The sequence below is a fragment of the Erythranthe guttata genome, chromosome 10 (assembly GCF_056151865.1).
Source record: "Erythranthe guttata isolate IM_541 chromosome 10, IM_541, whole genome shotgun sequence".
NCBI lineage: Eukaryota > Viridiplantae > Streptophyta > Magnoliopsida > Lamiales > Phrymaceae > Erythranthe > Erythranthe guttata.
In genome coordinates this window covers 3,435,601-3,448,241 of record NC_142542.1, presented here as the reverse complement: position 1 = coordinate 3,448,241, position 12,641 = coordinate 3,435,601, and the positions used below count along the sequence as shown (strand labels likewise).

The following is a 12,641-nucleotide window of genomic DNA, read 5'->3' as shown; positions in this document are numbered from 1 at the left end:
TAGTGGATACTAATTAATATTTAATACTTCTAATTTAGGTTTATATTATTTCAAATATTACTAGTCCAATAACTACCTTGATTCTTAAGTACATATCAATTTATTTTAGACTCGGTCTTTTTTTTTTTTTTTGTGTGAATTAATGATCAGCTAGGTATAATATCTCAAAGCAATCACAGCCGTTAATTACTAGTAAATGTAAACATGTGATTTATTCAATTGTCGTAAGCATATCCGAAAATTGTTCGAATTAAGTTTCTTCACGCTATTGCAAATCAAAGTATTACTTTATACATACTCTTTTTCTGTTTGTTTTCTTTCTCGTCTCAATTATTTGAACTCTCCACACTTTATATATACACACGTATACATATACACACACACACATATATATATATATATATATATATATATATATATATATATATATATATATATATATATATATATAGATACAACAGACCGTCCACATAAACAAACATACGGATACTTTCAAATAATGGAAACAACATTATTCCCACATATCTTCCTCTTCTTCCTTCTCACAACCACCGCCTCGCCGGAATATACCCGTCCAGATCCTCGGCCGCTCGTTCTCCGGCAACATGACCGGCCCGATTCAGACCCGCAACAGGTCAAACGCGCGTTTGCATTTTTCTGAAATTAATAAATAATACTTTAAATAAATTCGATTTTCTTTTTTTTTTTTCAAATTATCAGGTACATATATCATTGGCAGGGAAAGATAACTACATTAGGGTTTCATGGATAACTACAGACAAAAAGGTTCAACCAATTGTTGAATACGGAAAGTCGCCGGGAAAATATGACACGTCAGCCACCGGAGAGAATACTTCCTACCGTTACTTCCTCTACAGTTCAGGCGAAATTCACCACGTCAGAATCGGCCCGTTGGAGCCTACCACAACTTACTACTACAGATGCGGTGGTCACGGGCCGGAGTTCAGTTTCCGTACCCCGCCGTCGGATTTTCCGGTGGAATTCGCTGTCGCCGGTAGGTGGTGGTGGCGGCCCAATTTTAATTTTTATTGCTTGCGTGCCGTTTTTAATTCACTTTTAAGTTTGTTATAACAGTGAATTAATGAGTGGAGTAGTGGGAAGCTTGGAAGCAACATTTTATTAAAAAAAATTTACTTTACACTTTTAATTGAATTTACATTTATCATAACAATTTTATTGAATTTATTTGAATAAATTTACTTTATAATTATAAATATTATATTAAATTAAATACTTATTTTATCTTTTATTTATTGAAAATTATTGATAACATATATATGGACCACTAATTGTATAGGAGACCTAGGTCAAACACAATGGACCGAATCAACGCTAGCCCACATCGGTGCACGTGACTACGACGTACTTCTCCTCCCGGGAGACCTATCCTACGCCGACACCAATCAACCGCTATGGGACTCATTCGGCCGCCTAGTCGAGCCCTACGCAAGCGCTAGGCCGTGGATGGTCACCCAAGGCAACCACGAGGTCGAAACCTTCCCACTCGTCTATCCACAGGGTTTCATGGCCTACAACGCCAGGTGGCAAATGCCCTACCGCGAGAGCAAGTCCACCTCAAACCTATACTACTCGTTCGACGTGACTGGGGCCCACGTCATCATGCTCGGGTCCTACACGGGCTTTGATGCTGACTCGGATCAGTACAGGTGGCTGAGTGCTGACGTGGCGGGCATCGATAGGGCGAGGACGCCGTGGGTGTTTGTGGTTGTGCACGCGCCGTGGTACAATTCGAATCTAGCGCATAGAGGCGAGGGGGAGGGCATGAGGGCGGCCATGGAGGAGGTGTTGTACAAGGCGCGAGTCGATGTGGTTTTTGCGGGGCATGTTCATGCGTACGAAAGATTCGTAAGCGAAAACAGTACTAATTGTTAAAAAAGAAAAAATCGCGTATTATTTTTATTAGCAACGGTACCCTTATAATTCAATTTTTTTTTAGCAAATTAAACCATCCCCTAAAAACTCATAATTTAGGGCCGGGGTTATAAGTGTGCTAAAAAAATTGCAGTATAATAAGGGGTATTTTGCTAATATTAATAATATGGAAAAATAAATGAAATAATTGAATTTTTGTTTGATTATAATAATGCAGACTAGGGTTTATGATAACAAGGCTGATGAATGTGGTCCTGTGCACGTGACCATTGGTGATGGAGGAAATAGAGAAGGACTGGCAATGCTGTAAGTAACTCTAATTTATCCTTTTTTATATTTTTAGGACAAAATTACTTAATAATCCTTCAAATTTATTTTAGTTACTAAAAATACGTTTAAAATTACAAGATAATTTTTTTTTGTACCTCCAATTTTATATTAATAGATTGATACTACAAGCATATATAGTACTTTAGTTATCTGATTATAATTTTATTGGGTGGTGTGTGAATTAGTTAATGTTGATGGTTAATTATAGGTTCGAAAACCCTAGCCCGTCGATCTCACTTTACAATGAAGCAAGCTTTGGGCACGGGCGGTTGAGGTTATTCAATAACACGCACGCTCAATGGTCTTGGCACCGCAACAACGACGAAAACTCGATCATGGCCGACCAAATATGGCTTCAGAGCTTGTCCTCCTCCAAAGCCTGCAAGGGAACTTCCACGAAATCTCGAAATGATGAACTATAAATCTTGCTCATAATTGTAACACACACACACACACACACACACACACATATATATATATATATATATATATATATATATATATATATATATATATATATATATATATATATATATATATATATATATATATATATTGAAGTAAAGGAAAATTTGAATTGATTTAAAATATATAGTCATACATTTGGGTAACACTTGTATATAGAAGATAAGGCAAAAATAAAAAAAAAAGAACATTTTACTAGTGCTTATGTGTGTGACTGCAATTGCAAATTAAATTTGGTGTCTACAATGGAATATAGTAACGTGAATTAATTATTTTTATACCAAATGTTCTAAAATAAAATTAATAAATCTATATCTATTTATGTTTTAATTATTTCGTATCTCAGACCAATAAACATCGCACCAACTACATGCCCATTTGTTTTATAAGTACATGCCCCAATTCAGTTTCTTCACGCTATTGAAAATCATTGTATAATTGTTTTATATAGTCATCTTATAATTTGTCTGAATTCTTCAAAGAATTGATACACATAATACATACATTCCCTCAAACAATTGACTCTTCATTATATATTTTTAATTAATTATAATTCTGTATTTCCAAAATGGTAACATTATTCACACACCTCTTCCTCCTAATATTCCTTCTCACAGCCACCGCCTCGCCGGAATATACCCGTCCGGCTCCTCGGCCACTCGTTTTCTGGCATCATAGCGGGTCCGATTCGGACCCTCAACAGGTCAAACCTTGTTCACATTTTCCACACGTACAGTATTTAAATTCAAACAATTATTTTAATTAAATTCATTATTTTTGAAAAAAATATTTCAGGTACACGTGTCACTGTCAGGAAAAGGGTACATGAGGGTTTCATGGATTACTTCAGATAAAAACGTCGAACCAACGGTTCAGTACGGAAAGACACGTGGGAAATACAATTTGTCTGCCACCGGAGAGACTACTTCCTACCATTACTTGATTTACAAGTCAGGACAAATTCACCACGTGAGAATTGGGCCGTTGGATCCAGCCACCACTTATTACTACAGATGCGGCGGCTCTGGGCCGGAGTTCCATTTCCGTACGCCGCCGTCGGCTTTTCCCGTCGAATTCGCTGTTGCCGGTAAGTGAAGTGGTGGCCGGTTGGTGTTAACATTTTATTTTGTTAATTTGTTTTTTTCAATTTTAATTCTTGCATCCGATTGATTTGCCTTCTTTGGAAAATGGGATGGGGTTCATCATATCACTAAGATTTTATTTGAATTGAAATAATTAGATGTGGGGATTTCACAGTTTATATATAGCAAAGGGATTTAATATTGAATTTGGTTTGGGTGAATATATTATACAATTAATTTAATTTCAACTACTTAATTAGCTCTTATTTTGAATATTTTTTTTAGCAATTGCTATTAATTTCAAATCACTCTCGTTAGCTTAATTCAATAACTTCTTTTTTACTTTCCAATCAGTCAAGAATTGTTGTTTCAAGTTGTTGAATGATCAGCTCAATTAAAAGTTTAAATATTTACTAAGTGAATCATTTGATATTTATATCTCTAACACTTATGCATCATTCGATTACAAATATTAAATTAGCTTCGATTATACACAAGATTGGATTAATTTTCTAATGACTAATTAATTATTTAGATAGTAACACGTTCGGTTCATTGGACTAGTTCTCGTATTAAATTAGTTAAATTTTGGTAGTATTGAGTTTAAAACCACTTAATAAAATTCTCTTAAGTCACCCCTTACAAATTTAATCGTCGGGTGTGGGGGTGGGGGTGCTACAAAATTAATGAAATTGTTCGTAGCATGCAGTAGCGATCATTAATTATTGTAGCGGTTTTGAATAAATACGAATCTCATCAACTGAACATGTTATTAGTCCCTACTATATTTAGTCAGTAGAACCTAATAGTGGTAACCGAAAGAGCCCTTACTCTATTACAGGAGACCTAGGTCAAACAGAATGGACAGTATCAACCTTATCCCACATCGGTGCACGTGACTACGACGTACTTCTTCTCCCGGGAGACCTATCCTACGCCGACATGGATCAACCGCTATGGGACTCGTTCGGCCGCCTGGTCGAGCCCTACGCGAGCACTAGGCCATGGATGGTCACTCAGGGTAACCACGAGGTCGAAACCCTCCCAGTCGTTTACCGCAACGCTTTCATGGCCTACAACACGAGGTGGCTAATGCCCTACCGAGCGAGTAAGTCCACATCGAACTTGTACTACTCGTTCGAAGTGGCCGGGGCCCACATCATCATGCTCGGGTCCTACGCGGACTTCTATATCGGCTCGGACCAGTACAGGTGGCTGAAAGCTGACGTGGCGAGCATCGATAGGAGGAGGACGCCGTGGGTGTTTGCGTTGTTGCATGCGCCGTGGTACAATTCTAACTTTGCGCATAGGGGCGAGGGAGAAGCCATGAGGGTGGCCATGGAGGAGGTGTTGTACAAGGCGCGAGTCGATGCGGTTTTTACGGGGCATGTTCATGCGTACGAGAGATTCGTAAGTACAAATAAAAAAAAATTATTGTGACCTCGTTAATTTTTTTTTTTTTAATTTGAAGTAATATATATGATTCGAATAATTAATTTTTTTTAAATTTTTTTTGGTTGAATTTTTTTTGGTTAATTAATTAATGCAGACTAGGGTTTACAATAACAAGGCTGATGTGTGTGGTCCTGTGCATGTGACCATTGGTGATGGAGGAAACAGAGAAGGGCTTGCTAATTCGTAAGTACTAATTATACTTTTTTAAATGTATAGTATATTTTTTTTAAATATATATTATTTATTTTTTTTAAATTGTGTTTGCTAATTTTGTTGGTGGTGTGTGAATATTGGTTAATTAGGTTCGAAAATCCGAGACCTTCGATATCGGTTTACAGGGAACCAAGCTTCGGACATGCGCGGTTGAGGGTATTCAATAGCACGCATGCTCATTGGTCTTGGCACCGCAACAACGACACCGGCTCAGTCGTGGCCGATGAGTTATGGCTCGAAAGCTTGGCCGCCTCCAAAGCCTGCAAGCCGATTAGGGTTCCGTCCAAATCTCAAAATGAAGAATCCTAAGTCTTGGTCATAAATTCGATGCTAGATCTTTATAATGGAATAATAATAACGTGTATTACGGAGACTGAGGAAGAGTATGAATCCAAATACAATCTTTGGCCAAAATGAAAATTCAGATTCGTCTCTAGAAATGCTAACTTTGCGTTCCATGATTTAGCCTTTTTGGAAAAAAAAAAGAAATATACTTTCCTTAAGTAAAAGAACAAGTTCCAACAATTTTGTTCCAGAGAGAATTTGAAAATTCGAAAATCGGAATTTCGGGAATTGGAAAAAATAACTTGTTCCAAAATTGAAAAAGTTCACATCAAAATCGAAGAATTAGGAAATTTCCAATATTTTGTCGCCTAAAATATATAAAATACATAATAGTATTGTTACTCTAAGTGCAAAATTCGGAAACAAATCGGAATTATTTTCGGAACTTAACTTAGGATCGGAAGTTGAAATCTCATATATATTTCTAAATTCGAATCGAAAAACATTGTTCCAAAACCGAAATTTTCATTTCAATTTGTTTTTGGGCCAATAGAAATACCAATAATACCAAGCAAGATGTGCTACTACGAACAAGGCCCATATACATGAATAATTTTATATTAATAGCAGAGTTGACGAAATAAAAGTAATTAATTATATTAATTAATTTAAGAAACCATAATACAAATTATACACAATCGAATTCACACACGCTCCCCTACGTTTCCTAATAACCACCGCCCACCGCCGTCACCGTTCATCAATCATCATTCATCAAACCGACGGCTGTGATCAAATCCTGTTCAGCTTGTCGGCTTTGATCAACGGATTAGCCTTCGCGATGGCCTCCTTCCCAACGGCCTTGAAATCAAAGGTGCAGCCGTGATTCTCGGGGTACCTGTGGGTCCCACAGAAGGTCGTTCCGCACCTGCACCTGAACCCCGTCAACCCCACCTTCTTCCTGCACGTGCAGCACCTGCTCGCCGTCGGCGGCGCCACCACCTCCGCCGCCGTGATCGGCTGCGCCGCCGCGGCCGCCGCCGACGGCGGCGCGGCGGTCAACGGGACGGGGGAGAATAAGGGAGAAGGATCGGCAGATTTGTGGAGGGAAACGTCCCTGTAACATTTGGAACACATATTCTGGGTGGCGGAGCTGCCGAAAAAGCCGCAGTTGTTAACGCACAAGCGGTGGCCGCCGTCGGATGCTTGATCAAATCCATGCTCCTCCGCCATAGAAAAAAAAAGGGAAAAATTAGAAAAAGGTTATGGAAAAAAGTAGCAGAAATTTCCGAATGACGAAAGGGGGATATTTTCATGTATAGAAAGAATAATTAAGATAGAGAGAGAAAGGAAGGATCGAAGAAACAAGACAAAAGTTTGTTTATATGGAATTTAATATTAAGAATTGATAAATCATTAGAATTGAGAGGAGGGACGACAGGCTGTATGGAGCCAAAAGGGAGGATTTTTAATTAATTATTCTTATTATTTTTCTGTTTCCATTTTCTTTTTCTAATATTCAGTTTTTTTTTTGTTTTTGTAAATTTTATTTAAATATTTAAAAAATATATATGAAGGAGACAAATTAAAGTTGATTATGATTTTTTTTGTGGCGTGTCAAGTTTCAATAAGACTGGTTCTTGCAAATGGACGCGTGGTGGAGAACGAGTGGTCCAAGCGGCTTTGTATGTGTGTGGAGCAAAGTTCGCAAATTAGGGGTGGGGTTGGGGGGTTGGGGGTGGGTGGGTTAGGTGGATACAATTAATCAATTTTCATTAGAGGTGGACACCAGAAAAAGAAAATTGTGTATAAGAGTTTATTAATTTAACGAAATATTGAATTATGAAATTGATAATTTAGTATGTTAACGCTGAATTGGAATCAGAAAAATTAAAATTTATCGATGTTATAATGTACATCAAGTTTTTGTTATATTCTTATTCTTGCTAACCCAATTGGTAGCAATCGCCCACTGCCCGAATCTAGTCCAAATGATGGGGTTATCTTAAGTTATTGGGCTGACTTCTATGTGCAGTGGGCTACTTAGTGGATTAGTTGCTGGGCCTATTAATTAATTATTTGGGCCAAATTCAATAATCTTTATCTTTATCAAATGAGTCATCAGGACAAATTTTTGGAATACGAGATCATCATTGTCGTTTTAAAAGTACCTGCACTCAACACACAAAGTTAGTACACAACTTATTTGCATAAAATAAATTTAAACTATAAAATTATTAAACAAAAATGAAATACACAAAGTAAATTTACCTTTCTGAGTCGAAATTCATATCATTTAAACACAACCGAAATTTCTCAATCGGCAAGCATTAGTACCCATATCTGCAGGATTAAATTCGGGTGAAATATTTTCAAGTATAATTATACATTTTTCAACTACATCTCGAATAAAATGAAACTTAATATCAATGTGTCGAGTTCTATTGTGAAACACCGGGTATTTACAAAGTTGAATACATGATTGGCTGTCTGAATAGACAACTACTTCACCTTTAAGAAAATCAATTTCCATTAGAATCCCTTTAAGCCAAATAACTTCTTTTAAGGCCTCGGTTGTAACAATATATTCTGATTCAGTAGTAGATAAAACTACAATATTCATGTCTGAAACAGTAATATTGCATGCCAAGTTAGTATTATTAATGTGTTAACGACAATATTCTTATCTTGGACAATAATATTGCAGGCCAAGATAGTAATATTAGTGTGTTAACAATGTTTAGTCACCCCTACAAAATTACTCCCACAAGGATTAGGGCTAGAATTTAATAAAATAGTAGCCTTCAATTAAGGGCTTTAGGTTCTTTATGATTTTGAGTAAGTATGAATTTTGTCAATAGAACATCTTATTAACCTCTAGTATTTAGTCAATATATAATCTAACAATGGTATGATTTTGAGTAAGTATGAATTTTGTCCACCGAACATCTTATTAACATCTAGTATTTAGTCAATATATAATGTAATAGTGGTGACTAGGAGTAAAAACGTGATGGATAGGATCGGCATTAGCTTTTTCAGAAAAAATCCTAAAGTTTTCGAAAGTACAAAATCAACTCCAATTCCTATTCTAAAAGGCCCGGAATTTTCGGAATTTCGGAAAAGAAATCGAAAATCACATCATAAGTTATAAAATTTCAAAATTTAGCTGAAATTTTTTGAAAATTTCATAATTTTCCAAAAAAGAACATCCACGTCGATAAAAGTAAAACTAATAACTATTGAATTTCAGTTTAAAAGAAAATAATTAAAAATAAACCACATCATAATATTCAATAAAACTTTCAACAACCACTGAATATGTCAAAATAGTTAAACAAAACTTAAATTAAATTACTCTTTCAGAAACAAGAAAAAGAAAAAAGAAAAAAAAAAACCTTAATTTTCCCCAGAGCATCTCTCCAAGAAAATGGTACAAGAAATATGACACTCTAAAGAAGGGCCAAACATAATAAATATAGTACAACCCAAGATGGAATCGAACCCACCTCCATCAAGATTTGTATCTTCCAACCGAGAAAAACTAACTTTCAAGGTTTGACCGTTAGTTTAAACAAAGGACAACATGTGCTACTCACCCCACAAAATCGTGTAATATAATATGACAAATGTAAGAGCAACTTTGAGTAATCAATCAACCAGTAGGCAGCCATGAGCAGCGGCAGCGGCAGCTGGTGGTGGAAGAGCGATGGGCTTCGCCGGACAATTCTCGAACTGGGTTTAGGGCAGTTTGTTTCTTTCTCCTTGGCAATGGTTGCCTTCACCGCTTCTTTAGCTTCCGCTCAAGGTACGGTATTTTGCTGCTCTAATATAATTAATTATCTTGAAATTCTTTCTTGTTTTGTTCTGAACTATGTTTTGGTTTCTATAATTGGACATGTGTATATTTATGTGAATTTGAATGTTGTAATGTTTCTACACTGACCCTTTTGGTTTTTTCAGAGATTAAATTAATTTCAAGAATTGGATGTTTCTGTGATCTTGATTGAATTTAGGGGTTTTTATATTTATGCAGTGGATATCTTTTTTTCCCCAATCTTGAAATTCTTTCTTGTTTTTGTTCTGTACTATGTTTTTGGATTCTATACTGGCCTTTTGTTTTTTTCAAAGATTAAATTAATTTCAAGAATTGGAAGTTTCTGTGATCTTGAATTGAATGGAGGGGTTTTATGTTTATGCAGTGGATGCGCCGATTTCTCTATCGTTTTCGACATACTTGTTTCTAGCTGTTGTGTACGGAAGTGTTATGCTGTACCGCCGCCAGAAATTGCTGGTAACCCCACCATTTTGAATTTAGTTATTTCATGCTTGAATCAAACATTTCGAAATGGGTAAAAATTAAAATGCAAAAAATAATTATGGATTTGGCAAATTTTTTTCCGAAGAAAATCGGCATATGTTGCCGTAGTAGTCGAGAATTGATTCGATGTATTGATGTTTGAATAAGGTGGAAATTTTTTGCAGGTTCCTTGGTATTGGTATCTTCTCCTAGGCTTTGTCGATGTCCATGGCAATTACCTTGGTAACGAGTATTTAATTTCGCCTCCCATTTACCTTTGGTATATCTTATATGAATATATCTAAGTTGCTGCAGTTTCCGATAAATCCAAATCAAAACTTCCATAAATCTATCGATAATTAATTGCAGTAAATAAAGCGTACCAGTTTACGTCGATTACGAGTGTGGCGATTCTTGATTGTTGGACAATAGGATGGTCGATCATACTTACACGGATTTTCTTGGGCACAAAGTATTCCCTTTGGCAGTTTTTCGGGGCAGCTGTCTGTGTGTTAGGCCTCGGTTTGGTCCTTCTTTCTGATTCCGGTGTCGGTGGTGGAGGTGACAATATTTTTGACTCTTTTTATCGAGCCATCGATTTTTTTTCTTCTCGCAATCCCTATAAAAAATAATAGGTTCTTGAGAAACATTGGGGGCCATGGCCCCCCACTTGTAATTACACATTCTTTTTCAGTTATATATATAAAAATGTTTTTAAATATTTGACATTTTCTTTTCAGGTGGTTCGAATCCTCTTTTGGGCGATTTTCTCGTCATTGCAGGCTCGCTTTTTTACGCAATGAGCAATGTTGGTGAGGTAAATAAATTAACTTGTTAAGACTCGTCGTTTCTTGATTAAGCTATGCTTTCGAATAATACTTATGCAGTGAAGAATATATATTCGACTGCATTTATTTTATGAAACAGGAATTTTGTGTCAAGAGGAAAAATCTTACGGAAGTAATAGCAATGATTGGTCTGTTTGGAATGCTCGTCAGTGCGCCCGAAATGTATCCTTTTTTTTCGTAACAGAGAATTTTTATTTAATGTTTTTTGTCTTTCAATTGCTATATCGAGTTTTATTTTACGCGGTGATGTTTCCTTTACCTTGTATTAAGTATTGTGCTGGAGCGGAAGACCCTCGTCTCTGCAAAGTGGTCTACTGGACTCGTAAGTAGAAAGAAAAATAATGAGAAAAATTAATTATGATTATTTTTTCAATTAATTTTTATTACGATAATCTGCGTATTTCGTTTTCAGATATCTAGCTATGCTGGTTATGCGGTGGCAGGCTTTATGTTCTATACACTTGCTCCTTTTTCTCTCAAGGTTAGTTTCATTTTACGACACTTTCCTTAAATGCAAATGGAAACCCGAAATCGGAAATCGGAATTAAAAATAATTTTAATAAATAATAAAAAAATATTAGAATTGTTGTCTGAAGAAAAGGTTAGTTTGTTTTTGTCACAGATGAGTGGAGCAACAATGTTTAATCTTTCACTTCTAACATCTGATATGTGGGCAGTTGCAATTAGAACATTCATCTATGACCAGAAGGTATTAATGTTTTTAATTAGGGTAAATAGCACTTAACCCCCTGTTGTTACAAGCTTTTGCAGAGGACTCCATTGTGCTCATAATATCAGCACATAACCCCCCCTTGTGGTTGATAGATGTATCTTCTGTTAGTTTTTTCGTCAAACTTAAGTGCGCGTGTCAATCTTCCAGGGTTTCGGTCATTTGCAATAATTAAAGGGAAAATGTATGTAAAGGGGGTCATTTGCAAAATATAGTATTTTGACGTTTGAGACGCGCAGTTAATTTTGACAGAAAAACTATCGGAAGCTACCCTTATCAACCACAAAGGGTTATGTGCTGATATTACGAGCACAAGAGGGTGATATGCAAAAGCTTGCAACTACAGGGGGGGTCAAATGCTATTTACCGTTTTAATTATAATTTAAACCTTGTTTAGTAGTAACAACTAACAAATTACTGTTGAATAAATCTCACCTATATACATAACTCCGAATTGCAGGTTGATTGGTTATACTATTTGGCTTTTCTGCTTGTTGTTGTTGGGATTTTAATATATTCAAGAACGTAAGTCTGTTTTCGACCCATTTTTTTTAAACGAATGTTTTTTTTAATTATTAATTTCGTCGAAATATATATATATTAATTATTGATCGAATTAATGTTGTTGGTACTTCGTATGTGCTACTACACTACTACAGAGAGGAGAAGCCAGCCCCTGAGGCTGAGGATGAAAGTCTGAGTCCAGAATATAGTCTCATTGATGAAGAAAATTCCATTCCTGGAAATCCCAATAAATAATATTAATTTCTGTAATTCATAGCTCAATTATTTCATATTTTTTAGTATACAATTGAAATACGACGTAGATGATTGTATATGATATGAAATATTGAAATAAAATTTTAATTTATGTACTTCACACGTGTGGTGTACATATACATACACGAAGATGTGTGTATGATGGGATATATTCCGTCGATGTTTACAGGTGTAGCATAGAACAAATTACAGAGGACTTTGTACATGGTGTATGAGTAGAAAATAGACTTTGTAGTTTT

General features: G+C 35.9%; 4 protein-coding genes across 4 annotated transcripts; 3 read left to right on the top strand and 1 right to left on the bottom strand.

The window, feature by feature from the left end:
- Window positions 1–434: 434 nt before the first annotated feature.
- On the top strand, window positions 435–2,741 carry LOC105960078 (purple acid phosphatase 22). The gene is made up of 5 exons (XM_012984248.2): window positions 435–634; window positions 721–1,015; window positions 1,319–1,887; window positions 2,132–2,220; window positions 2,453–2,741. The coding sequence occupies exons 1-5, from the start codon at window positions 500–502 to the stop codon at window positions 2,664–2,666; spliced, it is 1,302 nt and encodes a 433-aa protein (XP_012839702.2). The 5' UTR covers window positions 435–499; the 3' UTR covers window positions 2,667–2,741.
- A 513-nt stretch (window positions 2,742–3,254) lies between these two features.
- On the top strand, window positions 3,255–5,883 carry LOC105960045 (purple acid phosphatase 22). The gene is made up of 5 exons (XM_012984215.2): window positions 3,255–3,412; window positions 3,505–3,796; window positions 4,633–5,201; window positions 5,341–5,429; window positions 5,549–5,883. The coding sequence occupies exons 1-5, from the start codon at window positions 3,278–3,280 to the stop codon at window positions 5,766–5,768; spliced, it is 1,305 nt and encodes a 434-aa protein (XP_012839669.2). The 5' UTR covers window positions 3,255–3,277; the 3' UTR covers window positions 5,769–5,883.
- Window positions 5,884–6,346: 463 nt separating this feature from the next.
- On the bottom strand, window positions 6,347–7,276 carry LOC105960055 (A20/AN1-like zinc finger family protein). Its single transcript, XM_012984225.2, has one exon. It carries the CDS (start codon window positions 6,975–6,977, stop codon window positions 6,537–6,539), a length of 441 nt encoding a protein of 146 aa, XP_012839679.1. The 5' UTR covers window positions 6,978–7,276; the 3' UTR covers window positions 6,347–6,536.
- Window positions 7,277–9,251: 1,975 nt separating this feature from the next.
- Window positions 9,252–12,502, top strand: LOC105960054 (uncharacterized). The gene is made up of 11 exons (XM_088823746.1): window positions 9,252–9,552; window positions 9,947–10,038; window positions 10,230–10,287; window positions 10,414–10,605; window positions 10,785–10,861; window positions 10,972–11,054; window positions 11,163–11,214; window positions 11,305–11,373; window positions 11,515–11,601; window positions 12,083–12,147; window positions 12,282–12,502. Exons 1-11 carry the CDS (start codon window positions 9,417–9,419, stop codon window positions 12,379–12,381), a joined length of 1,011 nt encoding a protein of 336 aa, XP_088679872.1. The 5' UTR covers window positions 9,252–9,416; the 3' UTR covers window positions 12,382–12,502.
- Window positions 12,503–12,641: the final 139 nt, after the last annotated feature.